At 41.4% G+C, this 22,980-nt stretch overlaps 1 protein-coding gene across 7 annotated transcripts in view; it reads left to right on the top strand.

The window, feature by feature from the left end:
• LOC124403853 (DNA-binding protein SATB1) overlaps nt 1-22,980 on the top strand; it is a 53,629-nt gene that overhangs the window by 16,320 nt on the left and 14,329 nt on the right. For 3 of the 7 annotated variants that reach the window (XM_046877666.1, XM_046877665.1, XM_046877668.1), the window contains exons 6-12: nt 5,655-5,766; nt 7,829-7,906; nt 9,774-10,225; nt 13,054-13,266; nt 14,595-14,660; nt 15,458-15,529; nt 17,510-17,683. In XM_046877666.1, coding sequence (XP_046733622.1) covers nt 5,655-5,766; nt 7,829-7,906; nt 9,774-10,225; nt 13,054-13,266; nt 14,595-14,660; nt 15,458-15,529; nt 17,510-17,683 — 1,167 coding nt within the window. The remainder of the gene's footprint in view (nt 1-5,654; nt 5,767-7,828; nt 7,907-9,773; nt 10,226-13,053; nt 13,267-14,594; nt 14,661-15,457; nt 15,530-17,509; nt 17,684-22,980) is intronic. The other 4 variants (XM_046877667.1, XM_046877672.1, XM_046877669.1 and 1 more) reach the window with 2 other exon arrangements.

Raw genomic sequence — 22,980 nt, forward strand, 5'->3', positions numbered from 1 at the left:
CAACCGTTTGGCGACTTGCACTAACATTGGCGTCAATGTGACATCGGAAAACCCCAACATGGACTCCGCCCCTTTTTAAATCTTTCCACGCCCACAAAATGTGTATTTTAAAGCTGCGTTTTAGCTGGGGGCAGAGCTAATATAAACTATTTAAATCTACAGCCGAGAATATATTTTCTTTTTGTTTGTTTTTTTGATGGGATTAGAACAGGGTTAGAAACACGGACCGTCCCTTTAATGTTGACTCTCAGCAAAAATGCCTAACAGTTTAAACAACATGTAAATTGTTCAAGAATTAAAATGAACAGAAGTGCCCACTCGGGCTAAATCAAGTAAGGAATTGCAACCTGATTTTTTTTTCAAATCAGTCTTTTTTTATCCATTTAGAGTTACGATAAATACCGCAGGACGTCTGTAACAAGCGAGTTTGCGCTTGAGCACTCGTTCCTTTAACGATCCTGTTGTTACAGAGCAACACTGCGCCCACACCGAAGACTCCTGCACTATATAATTATGATATATATGGAGAAAAGTCTGTGGACACCTGTGTCGTTTTTGAACAGCCAATTCCACATCGAGTCCCCATTCAGTTTTATTATAATCTCCACTTTTCTGAGAAGCTGTTCCAATAGATTTTGTGGAGGTTTGTGCTTATGCAGATACATGGGTGTGAGTAAAGTCAGGTACTGATGCAGGTGAGGTAAGAAAGCCTGCGGTGCAGTCAAAGTTTAGAGCTCCATAGCAGGAGATCTTCCATTCTAAGCATCTTTTCATTTAGCTGGCTTTGTGCACATTGTCATGCTGGAACAGGTTTGGGTCTTCTAGTTCAAGGTGAAGGGAAAATCTGATTCTACAGCATCCGAATACATCCTATACAATTGTTCTGTGTACCAATACTTTTGTCCATATAACATATATGAGTGCGTTACGAATCGCCCCAGATGATGCGACTACCATACAGTAAAAGTAACTTAACACCTCCCAACCAATCAGAAGCGAGAATTTCATCTTTTAGTTGTGGTAATGAGCACGTCCTCATCATCCAACCCTCATCCACACCCCAAACAGCCCCCACCTTTTTTCTCGCTTCTGGGCCAGTTATAGTGATGATGAATGTAAGTTATTGTTTGGACAAAAACAATAGCCGGACAGAAGGAATCTTTGTTATGCATTTGGGGCAAAGGGGTCCCACTTGTCTTTTTTCAATTTCAGTAAGTAAAACATTTGCCCTCTATTCCTCCTTTTTCTCCAGCAAGTGTGCCGCTGTTGAAATGTTTTATAAGCGAGAGAGAGCAGTTTTTATCAGCTAACGCACGAGAGAGCAATTCACTCACCTGGAAGTGTGTGTGTGTGTGTGTGTGTGTGTGTGTGTGTGTGTGTGGTGGGGGTTGTCGACGATGTCCGGTTTTCAAAGATAATCTTAAAAGAACGTCGAAGCCCCACGTCGCTCATTTCCTCCGACTCTGAGCGACTGACACTTTATCATGAATTACAGCCTGCATGCAGCCAGGATACACACACACACACACACACACACACACACACTCATGCTCATGCTCTCAGAGCTTGCTGTGGTACTGCATCAAATCCCGATTTCTCTTTTCTTCTATATCGTCGCCTGTTCTGAAGTGTTCTTCTCGAGGTTGCCAAGTGTTTCATATCAAAGCCCGAGCTAGACCCCTACACCTCACAGAGCTAATAATTAAGAAAAATGAATTTACAAAAATGAAAAAAAATGCTTTTGGGTTTGGTTGTCAGGGATTTGTCCTGGTGAGCACATACACATTAAACATATCTAATAAAAAACGTGCAGATGGATTAGATAGCAGCAGGCGCTTTAGCGAACAGTAAATCTAACCGTCGCAGCTCGTTCAGAAAAACACAGAGCTGCACCGCTGAAATAAACCTGATGTACCGAGATAGACTCATTCGAGCGCTCTGAATAGGTGATGTTACTGTACAGTAAACACAAGGTCACGTTGACACGTTTTCTCGTTCACTGTCTATATTCACAATGTATATTCGTAATATAGACGTTTTATCTCCAACAGAATCAGATTTCAGTGGCGTAGCTAACTATGAAAGATATTAGGAACGGTTAGATAGCTAGCATGCTAGTTTAGATCATATATAAAGTGACTCTGATCATATAATGATCTTTATTGGAAGTTTTTACTATGAAACAGTACGAACGATATTACGAGCGATTACGTAATTTCTTTCACGTACGACTTTGTTATAATTGAAATCGAATAAAGCGACTCATTAGATTTAATACTGACTCAGTATTGATTTTTAATCATATATTTTACCCAAAAACCTCATGAAAGATATTACGGACGTTTATGTAGGATAGCTACCATGCTAGTTTAGATCATTCGACTTTAAACTCCAATCGAAAGCGAAAAAAGTGACTCGAATTATATTCAAATTTGATTTAATATTGCTCTTTAACGGCAATATTTTACTATGAAACAAAAAAAAAGACAAAAAGCAGTATAAAAAAGATAACGCACAACGTGCTCGGCTTGAAAAAAATTTATGTAGGGCTCGGTTAAGGCCAGTTGTTAACAACGTATTTGTGTGTGTTTACATTGTTGTGATATAAGTCTTAAATTTCATCGTTAATGGTCTTAAAGTCTTAAACTGTCTTAAATATGACTTGAAGGTGAAGTCTGCAGAAAGCCTGGTATTCGAATGCTGGTACGGGTAAAGGTTTCCGGTTCTCATACCCGAGTTTTACACAAGTCTTTTCCTAAAACGTTAGAAACGATGACTAGGATGAGATTAAAATCCCCCCGTCACACATCCCAAAAGCACCTTTTTGGTGGGCGAGATTTGAGCTTGCAACCTCCAGAGCGACTCGAAGAGAATCTTGGATGCTAAACTCCCAGCGCGGCTGCAGAGCTCAGCATATTTATGGCACATGATTGGCAACTTTTATAGGATTAACTTGTCCTTGATATTCAGGACATTAATCCTCGCGCACAACGAGGAAGGTTAACAAACAGAGTATCGGGAGAATTAACTGGCGCTGGAGCCGGGGGGAGCAGCAGGCTTAAAAAGAGGGCTTTTGTCCACCGTGTTGTCGAGCGTTTCGATTTATTCCCCCAGCAGCATTTTTTTCTTTCTTGTGTGTGTGGTGTGTCTGGCCTCTGAATGCCTTACAGAAGGAAAGGGAAAGCTCAAGAACGTATTGAGTGTTCAGGTTGTTTGGTAGACGAGGAGATGCGAGACGAACGTCCCCCCCCTTCGGGTCAGCCCGGACCCTTCAACACGACCGGTGCGTAAGCAAGACTGGCGTCGGCGTTACAAGTGTTGTAACCCCACTGCTATTGGTGTGAAAGAAACTGTAATTAAGACGTGGTGGGAAAAAGAGAAAGAAACGAGGCCTCACACACAATGACAGAAAGGAAACAGCAGCAAGAGAGAAAGAGAAACCGGCGATGGCAGAAAGCGGCAGAGCAGGACGCGACACATTTTCGTTCCAGGCAGATCACTGAGCATGATAGAGCCCTTGCGAGACTTCCTGGCCTTGCTGATAACGCCTAAAGATGCTTATCATTTAAAGGGCCTCGGCCCCTTCCCGTTTACCTGCGGACGAAAGGTCGGTCTCGACCCAAACGTCGAGTCGTTTCTTTTTCTCCCGCGGCGGCGAATGATAAAACGCTGAGGCCACGTGCTGTAAAGCGCACAAGAGGCGTGATTAATGAACAGCATTTATTCTAACATCTGTGTCAAAAGCAGAGGGCTGTGAGGGAGGGGAGAGATGGATGCGTCACAGCGGCCCACACAACAGGCCCGGCTGTCAGCGGAATGAACGATTCCACGCATTTTTTGCGTAATTATTTGCACCTTTTTCAATCAGCCGAGACATAAATCTTCATTGTGGCCCAACCCCCTTCTTCCGGTCCGTTATCAGCGTCCGTCATCGGCGCGATGGTCCTGCTGCAGAAATGTGAATTCCATTTCAACAGAAGAACATCTGATAAGTTTTTTCTTTTCGTTTTTGACTCCACCTTTTTCTCTTGTTCTCGTCATTTCCCCAGCTGTGCCCACACTCGCAATAAAGGTTAATCGTCCTTCCCAGGCACACACACACACAGCGGCCTCGGAACGTCCTCAACGAGCTGCCACCCCACCATCCTGCCCCGCTGGTGCTCTCGTCTTCTACCACACAGTACATCCACAATCTTTTCGGATTCCAAAAACGTGCGATTGCCATCTACCGCCCCACCCCCGCACCCCGAGACCTTCTTGGCGCATTCCAAAATAAAGAAATAAAAACAAATCGGCTCAAGTCGATCGTCTGCGAACGCGGAGGCGTGACCGTCCCCGGGCGCTTGTATTCAATGAAAATGATAAAGCTGTGAGACCTGTAATTTCAAAACAGATGGTTTTCCTCCTTTGAATATTTATAACAATCAGGCCACGTTCTCCGAGCTGCGTGTGGGACCAAGCCCGGGGCCATTAAGGTGTTAAGTGTTGAGGCTTAATGAAACCGAAATTTGTAAGGAATGCGTCCGAATGAAAAGGAACACAGAGAGGAGAAGATCGAGCTGTGTGGCCTCTTGCACTGACGCCGGCTTCTTCTTTAAAAGCAGCCCGCCGGTGCCACTCGCATTAGCGCAGGCGAGAAATCCCCAAAGCGTCATCTGTTCAGCTATCTGGATAGTAAATCTTCCTGTATACAAGGCTGCCGTGTTCTTTTTTTTTTTTCATTTCTTTTTTTTTTATCTCGCATACTGAAGCTCATCTTACCTGGCAGGCTGCCTGTTAACCTCTGTGAAGAAATTCCATGAATTATGAACGTCAGGTCTTGAAACACAGTATACAGTAAATGGACAAACATTCGTCAAAACTGTCCATGTGCTTTTTTTAAACATCCCATTCCATAATTTGTTTTCATTTGCTGTTATAATAACCTTCATTCCTCTGGGAAGATGTTCCACAAGATTTTGGAGATTTGATAGGGTTCAGTAGGTTTGGCGCTCTATAGCTGGAGATCTTCCACTCCAATCTATGTAAAGCACTTTTTCATGCTTTTGTCAACATCGTTATGCTGGAACAGGTTTGTTCAACTGAAGGGAAAATTTCATGTTCCTACGTCCAGAGACACGTTAAACAATTGTGTTTATCACAGTGCTGGCAAATCCTTGATTCTGATTGGTCTCCTTGGTCTTTGCGTAGCAGCAGTTATATTAATGCGCTTGTTCTAATACCCTATTGTTTCTTTGGTTCTTGTTGAAGGAGTCTCCGGTGTCAGGACGGTCTTTTTCATTCCTTTTTACATACTTTTTTCCCAGTTTTTCAGCTTTAGGAACTTCAGGATAAGGAAAAAACAAGACTTGTGAGAGACAGGGCTTTTATAGCTGCTAGAGCATAAGTGAGAACATGAACAAACTTGATTCATGGACAACTATAAGTAATTGTCCTTTGCATTTTTCTCTCTTAAAAAACACTTCATATATGGATTTCAAATACTGAGCGTTTCTTATATCAGTCCCCGACAAAAAACCCATTTCACGTGTATTATACAGTGCCATGTTTAACACGAGAAGGTGTTCTACTTTTAACCAAACAGAAACTTAACACCATGTCCACACACCCCCTTCTTTCTCTCCCCCACTTTCTCTCTCTTTCTGTTTCTGCAGAGCATGATATCCTCCATCGTGAACAGCACTTACTATGCAAACGTGTCTGCGGCGAAGTGTCAGGAATTTGGACGCTGGTATAAACATTTCAAGAAGACAAAAGATATGATGGGTAAGCCGAACGGCCACAGCGCCGTGTCTTCTCCCCGTGCCACTCGGCCTCATTACACATGCCACTCATGTCGTTTTTCGTCCTTTTTTTTTTTAACATCCAAATGAAGTTTTTTCATTTACACAAATTTGAATTTCTTTCCTGGTTACATTTATATATGTTATAATCTCTTAATTATGTTTGGGAAAAAGAAGGATGTACTATAGAAGGATGAAATACTATAGTTTGAGTGCAATGTAAATAATTAAAGAATTAAACAAATGAAAATGTAAAAATGTATAAATAAACAGGTTAGATTGAGAGCTCTGGGTACAAATTATTATACTTATTATTATTATTATTAGTAGTAGTAGTAGTAGTAGCATGAGCAGTAGCACTAATTATGATTATCATATTGTAGATTATTTAATTATATATATTATTCTGTTATAATATTATTATTTACAGTGTGTTATACAGTATTAGTTATAATCAAAATTATTAGTAGTAGTAGTATTGAAAGCAGTGGGTGTGTGTGTGTGTGTGTGTGTGTGTGTGTGTGTATATATAAAAAAAAAATATATATATATATATATATATATATATGTTATTCAGATTATTATTATTCAGCACAGCACCTTTACAGCTCACTTTACGTTTTTGTAGTATATTAATACATTTTTACCTCAGAAAAATATTCCATTATTTGGACATGTCTGAGACAGTAACAGAGGGAGAGAGCATGATACTGTAACACTCTGTTCTAATGAATATTTTGGCATTAATCTGAATTGACAGTAGTGGCAAAGGGTTTAGCGCGGCTACGATGCCAGATGCATAAGACTGTAAATAATTAAAGACGTTTGAGTGTAGATTGATTATAGCAAATAGTCCGGGTTTAAACTTTTCTACAGGGAACACTAGGACTACACAATGTACAGATAGTTATTATAAGTCAGTCCTGCAATGGTCAATGACCACTCTGACAATACTCTGAGAAAGAAGGATATTTTTAATACTTGGTATATTGTCAGAATATTTATAGTGCATGTATGTATGTATGTATGTATGTTTGTATGTTTGTATTTATGTATGTATGTATGTATGTATGTATGTATGGAAAATACAATATCATACTATTTTTCTCCATATTAATTGTGTATCAGAAGAAATTCTTTAAATCTTTTTATATGAATTGGCTAATTTTAATAATAAAAAAATGTGGAAAAACTTTAAATAGTACTAAAAAGGGGGAAAAAAAGAAAGTTTGAACATTATTTATAATTAATTTATAATTAAAAATTGAACATAAAATTATCTGGTTTCTGTCATTGTACAATAAAATGTACGTATTAAATAGTGTTATAAAACATACTTTGCTCAACTCTAATAATGCCGACAAAACAAGAACAATATTTAATACCTTTTTATTTCATGAATAGAAAAGAAAGAAGAAAAGATTGAAAAAAAGGATATTTTTTGTAAAAAAAGAAAACCAGCTGTAATTAAAATGTTCTTCTATTTTATCTATTTGATCTATTTTATAAAAAAAATTATTTAATTGTATTTACATATTTAAATAAATAAATTAGATAAGTAGTTAATTACATTAATTAACCTTTTTTTTTTTTTGCTTTAATAAAAAAAATATATATATATAAATATAAAATATTTAAAATTATATATATGTATATATCATTATGCCGGGACACTGCAATATTTTATTGCTAAGCTTCAATATATACAATAAAAAAAAAATCAGAACTAAAAAAACTTGTTCTGAAGAGTCTTATTTTAAGTGTGTGTAAGTTGGGATGTGCTCCTTATCGTTTATTCCACACCCAAAAAAACTCCCCACCCTTTGAGGTGAGACACACTGCCATATTTAATCTCCTGCCAGGCCATGATGTAATCTCAAATCCCCCCACCCCCACCCCAAACACACACACACACACACACACAGGCACACACACTTACCCCACCCACCCCCAGGCACCCGTGCCTGTGTCGACCCACTAACACTCTGTATCTCTCTCCACACCTGTGTGTTTGTATTTGTGTGTGTGTGTGACGACATGCGCAGTCGTGCGCCAACCCTCCCAGCTGGAGGGCTACCTGGGGACGTGCGTCCTCCACGACAGCCCACGTGCCACCACATTAGGTAGGTCACGTGACCCAGAAGGCCACTCCCCTTACAACTCAATCATCGTCGGCGATCTCCAGGAGGAGTTTTCTGTCTCATGGAGGGATAATGATGCGCGGGAGGCACGCGAGACGTTTAACCCGGGGTGCCACAATTAGCAACGAGGGCTTAAAACTAGCGTGTGGGGTCACAGAGTTGTTTACGAGATTTGGTTTAGATGAGAACAGTGCGAGCCCGGGTCTCTTTAAGGTTGCGTGGAGTGTGGGGGAGGTGTGTGTGTGTGTGTGTGTGTGTGTGTGTGTGTGTGTGTGTGTGTGTGTGTGTGTGTGTGAGAAAGCTGTCCGACTGAGTAGCAATGAAGTGAGATGGAGTCCTGCTGTTCTCTTGGGCCTCCCTCAGGGCCCACCCCCCTCCCTTCCTCTCTTCCTCTCTTCTTCTCTCTCCCTCTATCTCTCTCTCTCTCTCTCTCTCTCTCTCCCCCACATTCCCTCCACTATTGTACTGCTAATCCCAACTCACTCAGCGCCAGATTCCACAGAAGGAATTCCCGTTCTGTGTCTGCTTCGGCACGGCCTTCAAACATTTCGATACAATTTGTATATATTTATGTGTCATGTTTTGTGTGTGTGTATGTGTGTGTGTGTATATATATATATATATATATGTGTGTGTGTGCGTTTGCCCTCGGCACTTTTAGAACGATTATAAAAAAAAAAACGCAAAGCAAAAGGCGTACCGTAACATCAGCCTGCCGGAATGAGGGGGATTATGAGAACGCTTTGATTATTATTGAGCCCCCACACTTATTTTTTTCCCACCCATACTAAAAGGAACAGCAGCAGTTTGCTTTGTGTTCGCTGTCACTAACGACACGCTTGTGTTCCTGTGCTTATTGTATAGGTATCTGGAGCGATTCCATGCTCCTAATCGGGGGTTTATCTCACACCGAAATGCTCACGGGTTGCCATAATGTGCCCCTCACAACCCCACCCCCCAAATATTTTTCGTTATACATGTATATAATATGTATATACGTGTATTTATATACGTAGGTGTCTTTAATTTCTCCTGATTTAAGCAAATCCCTTTAAACGAAAACGTCTGCAGGAGCCGTGACGCCTTGGGCCTCCCGCCTTAAATCTCTTTGCTCACAACAGACCTTTTCATTTTCGGATTTTCCAGCCCGTTGTTTTGCGGGCTCTGCGCACGTCAATTAAAAAGGGCTGAGATATTTATAATAGTAAATACCATCAACAGCATTAAATAGATGCCTTATTCTCAGTGGTCGTGTTGGGGCTAGCCCGAGCGCCGAGGGCTCGTCTGTGAGACTCGGGCGACTCCGAGCCCCTCCTTCGGCTATATTTATCCCGAAAATCTCACCACGGCCAGCTCGCGCTTTTCGAAAATCCAGAACGACCATGTTAACAGCATAAAGGCCGATTCAGGGACTCTGCTCCATGGCCTGTACACATGTGAGGCCTGTTGTTTTTGCTCACATGATCGGTGTCATGGACGTTATAAACTAATTTGGGAAGCTGAAATCTTGCTGTCATGAGCGCTTTTTTTTTTTGATGATTCTCATGGTTTCAGCGTTCCATGGAGGAACATATACATATTTGATGGCTTTGTTAGTTAGAGGTTGAAATTCTGATGCCCCGTTGTCACTTTTATTCACGTCACCTTCTGCTTAGCGCCTGACTAACTTTGTTTCTTATCATCGTTACCCTTACAGTGGTTGTAAGTTCCTGGCTCACTGGATGCTACTATTCCTACACAAATGAGCTACTTAGAGAATATACGGGATGCTGATCTTATAACCTACTACAGATTGAACGATTAGCATTAATGCACCTCGCTCGTCCCTCTCTCTGTGTCTTTCTTGTAGCCGAAATGGACGGCCTGTCAGAGCTTTCTCCGCCCAGCACCAACCACCTGAGCTTCAGTCAGCAGCCCATTCCAGGCAGCACGGCCGAGCAGCCCCCGTCCCCAGTGCCCCTGGCTCACAGCGGCCAGGCCCCAGGCCGTGCCCAGCTACCCGGTCTCCATCCTGGCCTGGTGTCCAGCCCAATCAGCCCTCAGCTGGTCAACCAACAGATCGTCATGGCGCAGATACTGAACCAGCAGTACGCAGTGAACCGGCTGCTCGCGCAACAGTCCCTAAACCAGCAGTACCTGAACCATCCGCCGGTCAGCCGGGCCCTCAGCAAGCCCCTGGATACGCAGGTGTCCTCCAATACAGAAGTCTCTTCCGAGATCTACCAGTGGGTGAGGGACGAGCTGAAGAGAGCCGGGATCTCGCAGGCCGTGTTCGCTCGAGTCGCATTCAACAGGACTCAGGTACGATATCGGCTAGGATTATGAAACTGTTTAGAAGCACAGCATCACGATGAGTTCAGGATTTCTAAGCACAGGGAGTCCCCGAGTTACGATGGTTCGACTTTTCGTTCTAACGATGACGATAGCAATACGACAAAATTGTTAAAATAGTTTCGTGCGGCAGGCAAACGTAGTTGCGTATATGCAGTACGATATGTTGGGACTCTCGTCAGAGGTCGACAGAGTTCAGTTGTCTTGGTGATCAAGTTTGTATTTTTTTCTGTGTTTTTGGTGTTTCAAAGCCCAATGTTTCTCTCTCCTCCTATCGGTCCTCCTCCCTCCTTATCGGTCCTCCTCCGTCCTCCACTGGCGAACCGGCGCTCATCTACGTGCCCGCCACCACATTTATATATACGGTAAAGTTTATCCGTTACGGTACTGTAAATTGCTCTGTTGTGCTAAATTATATATTGTCATTTGTTAAATTATTAACAGTGCACTACCCCATACTGATCGCCATTCTTTAAAACTCCTGGGTAGGCCAGGCCGCGTCTCGACGTACAAAATTCTCAAGTTACTATGGGGTCATCAGAACGCATCTCTATCGTAAGTCAGGGAATAGAGGTTAGCGGTAAAAAAAAAAAAAGTTGTCGTTTGTTTATCCGAAAGGTCAAGATTTATTTAGTCTACAGTTAAACTATTTTGACTCCTTGTTATACTGTTTGCTAGGACTGCAAGCCAAAACCTCTTTCCTATCTAAGCTTTATACGTTTAAGAGACTTTAGATATTCACTTTTTCCCCAAATGCCAAAGAATAAGGAAGTATTAGCTAATGGACCTGGAGGGATTTACCTAGCCGGGCGAAGAACCCAGCTGATTTTTCTCACTACTTAGCTGGCTAGAATCCATTTTGGCTGAATTATCTGGATAACCGATGACTCATTATTTGTTCCTCATTAAGTTTTTTCCCCACAAGATTTTGTCACAGGTGATTAATCATGACAATTATGTTTTTGGGGTTTTTTTTCCCCCTCATCCTCGTAAACTTAAACTTAGATGTGGTTCAATGTGAACGGAAAATTTGCTTACAGATGAGTCACATGGTTTTATCGGATTTGCTAAATCTTTTTTTTTTTTTTTTTTTATCAGATTTGCACTCTGGATATTCCTGTCCGTTCACATACCTGCAAATATATACGCCATTTGTGCAGTCAGAGTGTCTGCGTTTGACCTCAGCTTGATACGGAGAAGAAAAGCCTCACGTACAGGCGTAACAGGCGCATCGAGCACGTTCATTCCAGGTTGCCGTTGTTGACCGTGAAAACTGTTTTGTTGACAGTCAGAATGCTGAATCATTCCTTAGCAGCAACGCGCCATACATCAGCTATGACATGTTTGCCTGATGCGTGTCACTACAAGCAGGCCACATTTACGCTAATCACTCTTCTCTGGTAACAAACGGTGGAATGCTCTCGGAGATGGAAGCTCCATGCTGGTTGTTTGTTGGAATAAACAGACAAGGCTCGACTGTTGTCACGGAGAATGGGGATGGAATTAGACAAATCAGACAGATTAGCATGCCAGGACCTGAAGGACTTGTATTAACCCATTATCTGACTGCAGAGGTTCAGGGACGATTGCTGGATATATTCTCGTGTTTAAGAGGATATTATATGTTCAGATGTTCTCCGAGTTACGACGGTTCGAATTAGAATTTTTGATCTTAGGATGACGACAAAAATGTACTTTTTACGCGGCAAGGCAAACGTAGCAGCACATGCTGTATGCGGTACGATACGTTCGAACGTTGCCAGGATGGAACGTAAACAAAGTTTAGTTGTCACGGCGTTAGAGCGCGTATTTTTTTTTCTGGGTTTTTTATTGTTTTAAAGCCCAATTTTAGCTTTTTCCCTCTACTTTTTATCGGCGTCACGAAACACTAAAACAGAGCGCCTCCAGCTTTGCCCTCCACTTATATATGATTGTAGTGTAAATTGCTCTGTTTTGCTAAATTATATATTTTAATTTGTTAATTATTAACAAATTACAGCATTGTACCACATACTGATCACCATTCTTTAAGACTCCTGGCAAGTCTAGTCCATGTCTCGATATTTTCATTTTACGATGCGGTCATCGGAACGCATCTCCATCGTAAATCGGGGACTGTTTGTCTAAAGAATGCATTTTTTTAAATAATTGGTTAAAAATAATGCATTTTGTTGAGTTTGCTTGTTAGTGTTTACGGCTAAAGCGACCAAACTATGCGCTGAGAAGATGGAGCAAAAGATGGAGCAGAGAGTGTTTGTAACTGCAATGTCAGACACCGTATAGGCAGGTCTTCATGAGGTCCTTTGACCTGTCTATAAGTAAAACATTAATGATATACCCACCTCCAACCTGGCTCTCCAGCAATGCATTGGGAGCCCACACCCAATCAGCGATTTTCCTCCCTCATCTTGCAGTGCAGATAATGTCAGAAAGATGTTCTGCATGGCTCTGGGAAGGTGCATTACAGCTTCCGTGTGGCTTTGAAGTCGTGTGAAAGTGATAAGAATCTTCCGGAATGCGTGCAGCATGAACACAAGAGTTATGTTATTTTTTACGCAAATTAGCAGCCTGTGCTATTATTCTACTCCAGAAGAGATTTCTTGACTTTATATAATATTTATCATACGTTCTTCTGGAGCCATTCTAATGAAGCTTCCGGAAAATAGTAGGGAATCGAAAAAAGCACAGCAGCCTCCATAACAACCGTATTGAATTATATCTTCGTTGCAGCTAATTGTCGGTGGCAAATTCTGCTTGTTCGTGCCGATGACAGGCCCGTGTCACTGTTTTGGTCTCAGGGATTATTATCGGAGATTTTGAGGAAAGAGGAAGATCCAAAAACGGCGTCTCAGTCCCTGCTGGTGAACCTGAGGGCCATGCAGAACTTCCTGCAGCTTCCCGAGGCCGAGAGAGACCGCATTTATCAGGAGGAGAGAGAGAGGAGTTTAACGGCGGCGTCCTCCATGGGTCCTGCCCCGCTTATTAGCACTCCGCCATCACGCCCTGTCCAGGTAAGAGACTCGTTCATATTTATGTAGAACTGAGATTACCTGCTGATTTATCATTATATTCCAGTCTGTTTATGTCCCTCACATTCATTTCAGTCGTCATTGCTGTGCACACTCAGCATGGGTTGTCCGAAATTCCCCTTACAAAACAATACTTAGGTAACAGATAACGTAAACAATTTTTACCACTAATTTGTCTAACGTCCCTGAATGCTTTATAAGTCGAATCCTTCCTATAGTAGTTTATTTAGTGGTTTGGTACTTCTACACCAACCCAAACGAAACCCACCCCCCTAACAAATTTTGCGCTAGGGTCGAAAGAGAGGCTTTTCCAAACATTACAGCACAGTCACATTCATTCTTTGCATATTTTAGTTTTATCGTATTTTAGAATACTTTATTGAGCCCAAAGGGAAATAATTTCTTCGCATATTGCAGCGATGTTAGGAAGCTGGGGTCAGGGCGCAGGGTCAGCCACGATACAGCGCCCCTGAAACACAGGGTGTTTATTGCCTCATTCGAGGGCCCTTAAACCCGATACCGGGGCTTGAACCCCCAACTTTTTGATCAGTAACCCAGAGCCCTAACCACTGAGCTATCCCAGCGATGTTAGGAAGCTGGGGTCAGACATGATACAGCATCCCTGGAGCACAAATTGGTTAAGAGCCATGCTCAAGGGCCCAACAGTGGCAGCTTGGCGATACTGCAGCTTAAACACCCAAAATTTTGATCACTAACCCAGAGGCTTAACCACTGAACCCCAAAGAAATTGCTTGTGAATGAATCAAGGCATGTTCAAAGCTCAGCAGGTCTAATCTTTGAAAAAAAACAAAATAAATGAATAAATAGTGGAAATTTCCCGTAATGCAGCTCAGCCACTGCAGCAGTGTCAGGTAATATATATGAGCTCGTAATCCACCTCTTGTAGGGCGGCATTTCTTTTGTCTGAATTCTGAATTTGTGGGTCAGAAACTAAATTTGTACTCGAGAATGTAATCTGAATATACCCACAAGGTTCTCGTTCGTTCGTGTTTACAGAAACACGGGACAAGAAAAAACAAATAGCTAGCTAGCTTTTTACGAATACCGCATACACGTGAAACACTCCATAGCTTCCTCGCTTACACACTACCTTCTCTGAGTGCACTTGAGTGGACCCAAAGCCATGCTTTTTAATTCAGGGAAAAACACCCCATACCACCCCACCCCTTTTTGCTCATTCACACTGAGATTTGCAAAGTAGCAGAGCCTGGAACGCCATTGATGATCGCTCAAGTGTGTTTGTATGTGTGTGTGTGTGTGTGTGTGTGTGTATTTTGTGCTCAAACCAGAGTGTAGGAGTGAACCAGATGCTGCTTTCCAGTTCAGATCCCAGAATCAGCTGCTACTCCGACTCGGTTAGTTCAGCCGTTACTCTTGTTTATTTGGTTCATCAGGCATGCAAGCCGACTTCCACACAGTTCTTCTAGACATTCTTCAAAGCGTTTTGATTAGTCACGTTGAAATCTTAAAATCTTTAAGAAATTTGAAAATGTGAGGAATGCATTTAAAAAAAAAACAGACAAAATGAAAAACAGCATGGCATACACACACACACATGCACACACACATATATATACACACACAGGCGTACACCCATGTGTTTTATGCCATTCGCGCTTCATACGTCTCAAAACATATTGCCTGATGTGCGACCAGTTATCTCTCCGGCTGTTGAGGTTTGCCGTGCCAAGAGCCTACCCATTGTACGGCACATGCCGACTCACATTATCGACTCGACTCGACTAAAACACACGCAATAGACAAACTATTTCATTCAAAAGAACGGGTGTTTGAGCACAACCCAAAAATTCACGTTCAAAATACGTACAATTTCTGCCTCGAGCAATGACGTACGATCGAGACACACGGTTTAAACTCGAAGTGTTTAAACGCATTCTGAACGTATTAAAAAAAAATAAAACAGAAACGGATAGGAGTGGCGATAATGTTCAGCAGCGTCCTCGTCCTCTAAAGAGACATTAAGCCGATTAATCAGGAAGGGTGGCTCTTCATTTTAAATGTAGAGTGTCGGGAATATTAGATTAGTTTTGATTAAAGTCGCACGGTCCGGAGAAGTTAAACACATTTAAATGCGTGTGTGTGTGTGTGTGTGTGTGTGTGTGTGTGTGTGTGTGTGTGTGTGTGTGTGCAGCCCAGAAGAGAAGAATGTAACAACATCAGACCTGAAGACTGGAACCCCAGGATTCCGGTTGGGATCTCTCCTGTGAGTAGTCTTTCCATATAATATAATATTTATTGATATTAATTTATGGGAATTGCGGGAATCTATGGGAATTTATTAGAAATTATGAGAAATTTCTATAAACTTTTTGTTAGGTCATAAGCCGACATGCATACAAACAGATACAGATTAAAAAATATATAATTTTTTCCTTAAATGTAATTGTTAGTATAGGTTGGCTGTTTCAAACATAAATTTATGTAATATTTTGGTAATTTACAAATACACGTCAAAATGGTCATTATTTGACAGTATTTTGTGTACAGGATTGATGAATTGATGTGTGTTATTGAGGAATGCACAGTTCATGTAGGGGGCGTGGCCTCAGTGGCCCTGCAGTAAGTGTGCTGTGTGCATGTGATTGATGAATGTGCAGGTAGAAATTCAACTGAAATGACATCAAATCTGGTTGTTTTAACCAAAATTATACAGTGTTATTTTATTTAGTGTTATATTATATTTAAGTTCCCTGTTATAATATATATATTCCATTTATTGACATTAATTCCCATGGAAAGTTTTCAGTCTTGATCATTCCTGGTATTTTCGGCAACCCTATTTGGGAGACGTCCATAAGCCCATGGCGCTGGGATTTGAACTCATGACCTTTCAATCCAAGTTTAATGTTTTTGTGTACAGAAATGCAGACTGACCTGCATGATTATGCCTATAATTTAAAATTAAAAAATAGCGTACGTAAAATATTTTGCAGGAAATTCCAAACAAGGACAAAACATATATATATATATATATATATATATATATATATATATATATATATAGATAGATAGATAGATAGATAGATAGATAGATAGATAGATAGATAGATAGATAGATAGATAGATAGGTGTAACGGTACACATATTTTCCTTACAGGGCTTTCGGTTGCAATCCTTTTTACAGTGAGTGTAAAACATCTGCGTTAAAATCTGTTTCCTCTGGAACCTATTAAGTGGCGAACTTATTATTATTATCATTATTATTATTAATTTAAAAACATACACAACAATGCCAGGGGTATAAAATAGAAACTAAAGTTAGGGCAGTGTCATTGTGGCTACTCAATGCGTACTGGAAATAAGATTTGTTTTGCGCTAGCTACTTCCTGGTAAGCAGCTAATGCTAGCGCTATGGATTCTTTAGCGTTATATATATAACTTCAAGAATTTCTCTTAAAAGGAAAAAATCCTGACAATTTCACATATCGAGGGAGGAAGTGAATGAATGAAGGATAGAAGTAATAAAGACATTTGTTAAAGTTTGGTGAAATAAGCACAAGAGTTAAGTAGATTATATCTTTAGAAAATTAAATATTAACTGTAACACACACACACACAATTAACATACACATCTGTATTACCCAAATGGGGTCTAACAAATGCAAACTATTTAATTAAAATTTTCCATTTATTTCATTTGATTTAATCAATTTAATTTGTGCCAATTTAATTGATTACTTAATTAAGTATAATAAAAAGTGTATTGCATAAAATTGATGTATATAATTATATTTTTATTAAATATAAAAAAATTATTTGCTATAATTTAAGCAAGCAGGCATTTTATTGAAAATTGTTTTAAAAACGTAAACTGTTCAAATGTTGATCACAAACGTTAATAATAATAAATTGCGTAAAAAAAAAAAAAAAAAAAACGACAAGCAATTTTATGTTTCTCATTTCATTTTCTTCATTGACTTGAAAACTGAGGAAATAGTAATCCAGAATTTGTTTGGCGGTTTGCTTTTTCTTTTCTTTTCTTTCTTTTTTTTTTTTTTACAACTACTAAATCATTCCTGTCTATTAAACCAGAAGACAGTATTTTTTGCCATTGCTTGATCCGTTAGACAGTCTACAATCTACTACAATCTACTATATTAATAGCGATCACTAAATGATTGCTGTGTGTATAATTGTGGGAAACGTAACTGAAACTTCGCCCTCTTTATACCCGACTGAAAAGGCATCTCGGCTCCCTGCCCAGGTGAAGCCCCTGCCGCTGGCATCCGAATGGAACGGCAAGCAGGAGACCTCCATCCTCAACATCAGCTCGTCCATCTACGAGATCCAGCAGGAGATGAAGAGGGCCAAGGTGTCGCAGGCCATGTTCGCCAAGGTCGCCGCTTCCAAGAGCCAGGTATGGAATATAATAAGCGGTAGTCAAGAGACTTCACTAGTGACCTGATATTACGCTAATAAATCAGGAACATTGGTAGTTTTTACAAGCAAAGTAAATCCAAATGGAGCAATAGCCATGTTTTTTTTTTTTTGGAACATGGTGTTAGCAGGTATTAGCATTAACGCTGAATGCTGGTTGGTGGAATTTCTTCAATACTTTTCACACTCTAGTAGTTCTGCTAGCATGAACGGCTAATAACTAACTCTAAAAAAACGGGGAACACGGATACATTTGTTGACAAGGCTGAAAGATTGCTAATAAAAGGTAACAAGGTTACTGTCATGTAAGCTACCAGTGACCCCTGAGTGTCGACGAACTCGAAACATCTCATTTCCACGGACAAAAAAAAATCTCGACCGCGGCTCGCGACTTCAAAGAGGTGGAATGAGCGTCTCTTCTGAAAGCCAGATAAAAGAGTGGAACACGCTCGAACGGCGCTCGCCACCAAAACGCAGCCTGGTAATTTACGGCCGTAATGACACAGGCTTTTATTGCGGCCTCTCCAAACAGCAGACGATGTTTCAACGTTAAACAAACGTGTTTATATTGTCCCGTCTGCGCTAAGCCCTACGCCATTATCTCACCCCGAGAACACGCTAACAGCTGAATACAGGCTTGTGTGCACCAAATTACCTCTTGATTCTCTCTATTAAAACTAATTAAAGAAACGGCAGCCCGAGCCCCGTTATTAAAGGTTTGGAATATCTGCGTGCGCAGTCGCAGATTTAGCAGGATTGCGTTTGATGGTGAAAAAAGGGAAGAAAAAAAACGACTGAAAAGCCCTAAATTATCTAGAAAAATCGAGGGTTTTTTTTCTTTTTTTTTTTTTGCTGATTGAGCTGATCACGGTGTTAGATACTTTTCTTTTACCAAATTACGGTTTGATGCACAAACCACTGTTTTTGTTCCAACGAGTTCAAAGCGGAGAAGCGATGGGAGGGGCGGCGCAGAGCGAGAAAACCCGAAACCCAAGAGAACCTCTTGCTTGGAATTATGGGAGCTGGCAGAGATGGAGTTATTCTTGAATACATGGGGCTTCTGGGTTCTCGATTCTGATTGGCCAGAAGCCGTTGATGAATTTCCTCTGACACTTTGGTACCGAGGGCAAAACTTACAGGTTTAAAAGAGCGCAGTGCTCGTGATACGTTACTGTTTCCATAGTAATGGCTAATTCAGAGGAATTCGTACGGCGAACGCGCAACGGATTCAAAGCCTAATAATAGACGGATGTCGAAGTGGCGTGATTTAACAGTGTTTAAGTGACGAGCGAACAAACGCATGTGATAACTAACTTGTTTTATGGATGTAACTATAAATGAATAAAAAGTGCAACATGTTCTTTGAAAAAAATCTAATCAATGGCAAATTATACCACGGTATAAAAGATCTTAAACATAATCAGAGGTAACTCCGCCCCCTCACACCACACGTAATTGGTCCTTTTTTGATAACTCCATAAGGGTTTAAATATTTACCCTTTTGATCAGTTGTTTTGTGTGCAAGCGAATCTCTGTTTTGTGTGTCTATGTAGAATAATGTGTAGATATACTGTACATGTTTGGTTAAGTGTGTGTGTGTGTGTGTGTGTGTGTGTGTGTGTGTGTGTGTGTGTACTGGTGTATGTGGGACTAAGTCTTTAAGTACAGAATATGTTCCTGTGTGTGTGTGTGTGTGTGTGTGTGTGTGTGTGTGTGTGTGTGTATGCTGGCATATGTGAAACTATGTTTATAAGTACTGTATATATGTGTGTTTGCGTGTCCTGGCATATGTATGTGGCTTTGTGTGTGTGTGTGTGTGTGTGTGTGTGTGTGTGTTTGTGTACACGTGTCTGCCTGTGATGCCTGTGAGTGTTCATACATGACTCTCCTCAGTATGTGTCTAGGTAGGATTAGGTGTATATGTACTGTATGTGTGTGTGTGTGTGTGTGTGTGTGTGTGTGTGTGTGTGTGTGTGTGTGGGCTCTTCACATCTATCCACCCCATCCCACCCCACCCCCCCGCATGCGCCTGCGCTCCCCATTCATGGCTGGTGTGAATGTGAATTAAGCGGCAGATAAGAACTGTGCTAATTACGCAGCTGAAAAAGGGGCCGGGGAGAGCACTTATCTCCAGCTCCATCTCGTAATGTGCGCTCCCTGGGCAGCTGGTCCACCCCCTTCTCTCTTCCTTTCCTACTTCCCTCCACCCTGCTTTCCTTCCATCCCTCCATCCTTTGCTTCCTCTCCCTCATTGCCCCTGTCTCTGTTTAGTTCAGCATAAGGCTAACAGGCTAACGTCCAGCCAGCGGGAACTATCTTTGGTGGAACTGATGGTGGTTCAGAGCAGCTTGCGTTTGTGTGTAAAATTGGGGTAGAGGGGGTTTTGCGGAGCAAGGGGGGTATTTCCTGATCTTTATTACTGGTGAAAGGTCTGCAGGGTCTCTGTTTAGCTCAGGAGTTAGCAGTTGGGTTCCTACAAACTCATGAAAAGCTAAACACTGTTGTGAGTGTGTGAAAACGTTGAACTTTGCGCTCGTGTTTGCGTGAACTCGATCCTTGAAAAATACATTTCCTCATCCAAATTTCATGAGTTTGAGTTCCTCCTCGGGATTTGTTTCACTGCAAATTCTGAAGGAAAAAGAAACGTTGTAGGAGAAAAAAGGGGCAAGGTGCTATGCTAAAGTTCCCTTAGAATTTCATTAGCAAACTATAAACAAATAAACAAAGGAATAAGTAAATAAATAATCAATAATGTGTAATAAAAACGAAATCGCTGTGTCTCTTTGTGTGCATTTTGGGGCTTAACAGGGAAACGTTGTATATTCATGTCCATGTTGCTGACACTTCATGAGTGTGTGTGTGTGTGTGTGTGTGTGTGTGTGTGTGTGTGTTGGGGGATGGGTGTGTTGAACATGTGCCATGTTGTCCCTCTCTTTGGGCTCGGCTCCACGCAGCCCCTCTGTTCGGCGCCACTTCACGCTCCCGGTTTCCCGCTGCACATTTCTCTCGAATCTCTTACCGATTAGCGCACGGCTAACTTCGCTTTCACCGGTGTGTGTGTGTGTGTGTGTGTGTGTGTGTGTGTGTGTGTGTGTGTGTGTGTGTGTGTGTAAATGGGGGTAGGGGTGGGGTACAGCAAGCGTAGCTGCTAGTAAATATTTTTTTTTTACTTGTTACACACAGTGACTAGCTTTACTTTCGGTTTTACCACGGTGCGGCCGTGTCCTGGAATCCGGTTGTTTAAAAGCGTTTGATTGACGTTTCTATAGTAACGCACCTGTAGGACATGTTGATCTGGTGATGTTTTCAGGTTAGATGATTGGAAGTCTCCGGTGTCAGAAGCATTATGCCCCAATGAGTTATTTGCCTGCAACAAGATATCTGAAGTGATTTTTAGTGTTCCAGTGGGAGAATGAAGATCGCTCTCTGGTCTCAGATGTCCAGCAACGTCAGATATTTGTCCCGGTCCCGCAGAATGACCCTTCTCTCTTTTTCTGTTCCTCTCCTGGAAAAGCAGTGATAATTAGCAGTACTCTAATAAGACAGAATGTCAGGGATATGGTGCGTTGCTGCAGTACAGGGGGGCAGGTGTGGGGCTCTTGTGCATGCGCGTGTTGGGGGTAGTGGAGGGTATGCCATCTGTCACCAAGGGCCCGGTTCACCGCTTTCTAGAGGAGCACAGAACGGTAGGCTGGAAAGAGAAATAGAGGATGTGTGAAAGTGTTAGATGTACCTGAGATCACAGTTCAGCATGGGTCTCGATTGCATAATGTAAAGCCCAGAGCTTCAGATGGTGTCTTCTCATCTCAGGTATCCTCAGGGTCCTGGCTTTTTCATGGAGCAGACTATCAATTCTGGTGCAGTCAGTTGGTTTTGCAGTTCTTGACTCTTCATCTTCCATATTGTCTCTAGTTTGTTACATCTTGATGTTTTTCCAAGATCATGTTCATGTTGAACTCCTTAATCTCTTCTTTATATCTCTCTGTGCACCAAACCTTTGGTTAAGAGATGAGACTTGAGGTGTAGGACCCTCTAGGACAAGAACCTCCAGAACACTTCAGTAAATGTCAATATAAATATGGGAGAAGAACCTCTAGACAAGGAACCTCAATAACAGGAATGTGTGGTGAAAAGAACATCTAAAACAGGAACCTCTGTGAAAGGAAACAAGGAAACAAGAAACGCTGGAACTAGAATCTTTAGAACTGGGATCTATGGAAGAAGAACCTCTAAAACAAAAACTTAAAAAAAAAATTGCTGGAAGAAGAAGCTCTAGAACAGGAACCGTTGGGAAAGGAACCTCTGGAATAATAACCTTTAGAGCAGGAATGTCTAGAAGAGGAACCTCTAGAGCAGGAACATTGGAGAGAGAAAACCTTTGCAAAAGGAACCTTGAGAACAGTAACCTTTAAAAAATAAATCTCTGAAACTAGAAACTTTGGAACAGGAACTTCTGGAAAAGGAACCTCTGGAACAAGAACCTCTGGAACATCCTGCAGCGGAGCATCTCTGAAAATGTGTGCAGGAGGATTTTGTTATTGGATGTGTGATCTTTATTTGTTTAGTTAGCATTATTTTTTTTTTAGAGTTATGGATGATATTTTGTTCAGTGTAATCAATGTGTTCTTGCAAACTGACCAAGAAATCCACCAGACCAATTGGTCGAACTTGACTTAAAACAGTACCTGCACATGAGGTTCCTCACAGGTACAGAAGCTAGCTCTTAATTGACATGGTTTCAACAGAGAACCTTCTGCTATAGGGTTGAACATAGAATTAAACCAAAACCAAAGAAACCCAAAAGATCCCAATAGCACCAAACCAGAGACCACTTCAAGCTTCAAAGTTCTTGTCATGTTTAAGAAAAAAAATCAGCTCAAATTGAAAATTTTTTGCATGTGCCTCATTTGCCCCTCCTGTGGGCGGAGCCTAACAGAATGCGATCTCACTGCAAGTTTCTTTCTCGAGCTCTTTCTCTTCCTCAAGTCCTGCATTTAGCTTTTCCTACACTTTTTCAGATCTGCATCGCCTGCTGTCTGTGAAAGCGTTATTATTCATTTATATATAGGGAGAAACGAGTGTGTGTGTGTGTGTGTGTGTGTGTTTGTAATATGTATACACATATATATCCCTGCATTATTTCTTTCATTATTTGGCATAGTGTGGCGGCTGCGTTTTTGAGAAGTGGTTTGTTTACCATTATGAATTCATCCTCTTCCCGTGGGGGATGGAGGGAAGCAGAAGCAGGCAGATGGGAACGGAGAGGGGGAGCGCGCC

The sequence above is a fragment of the Silurus meridionalis genome, chromosome 21 (assembly GCF_014805685.1).
Source record: "Silurus meridionalis isolate SWU-2019-XX chromosome 21, ASM1480568v1, whole genome shotgun sequence".
NCBI lineage: Eukaryota > Metazoa > Chordata > Actinopteri > Siluriformes > Siluridae > Silurus > Silurus meridionalis.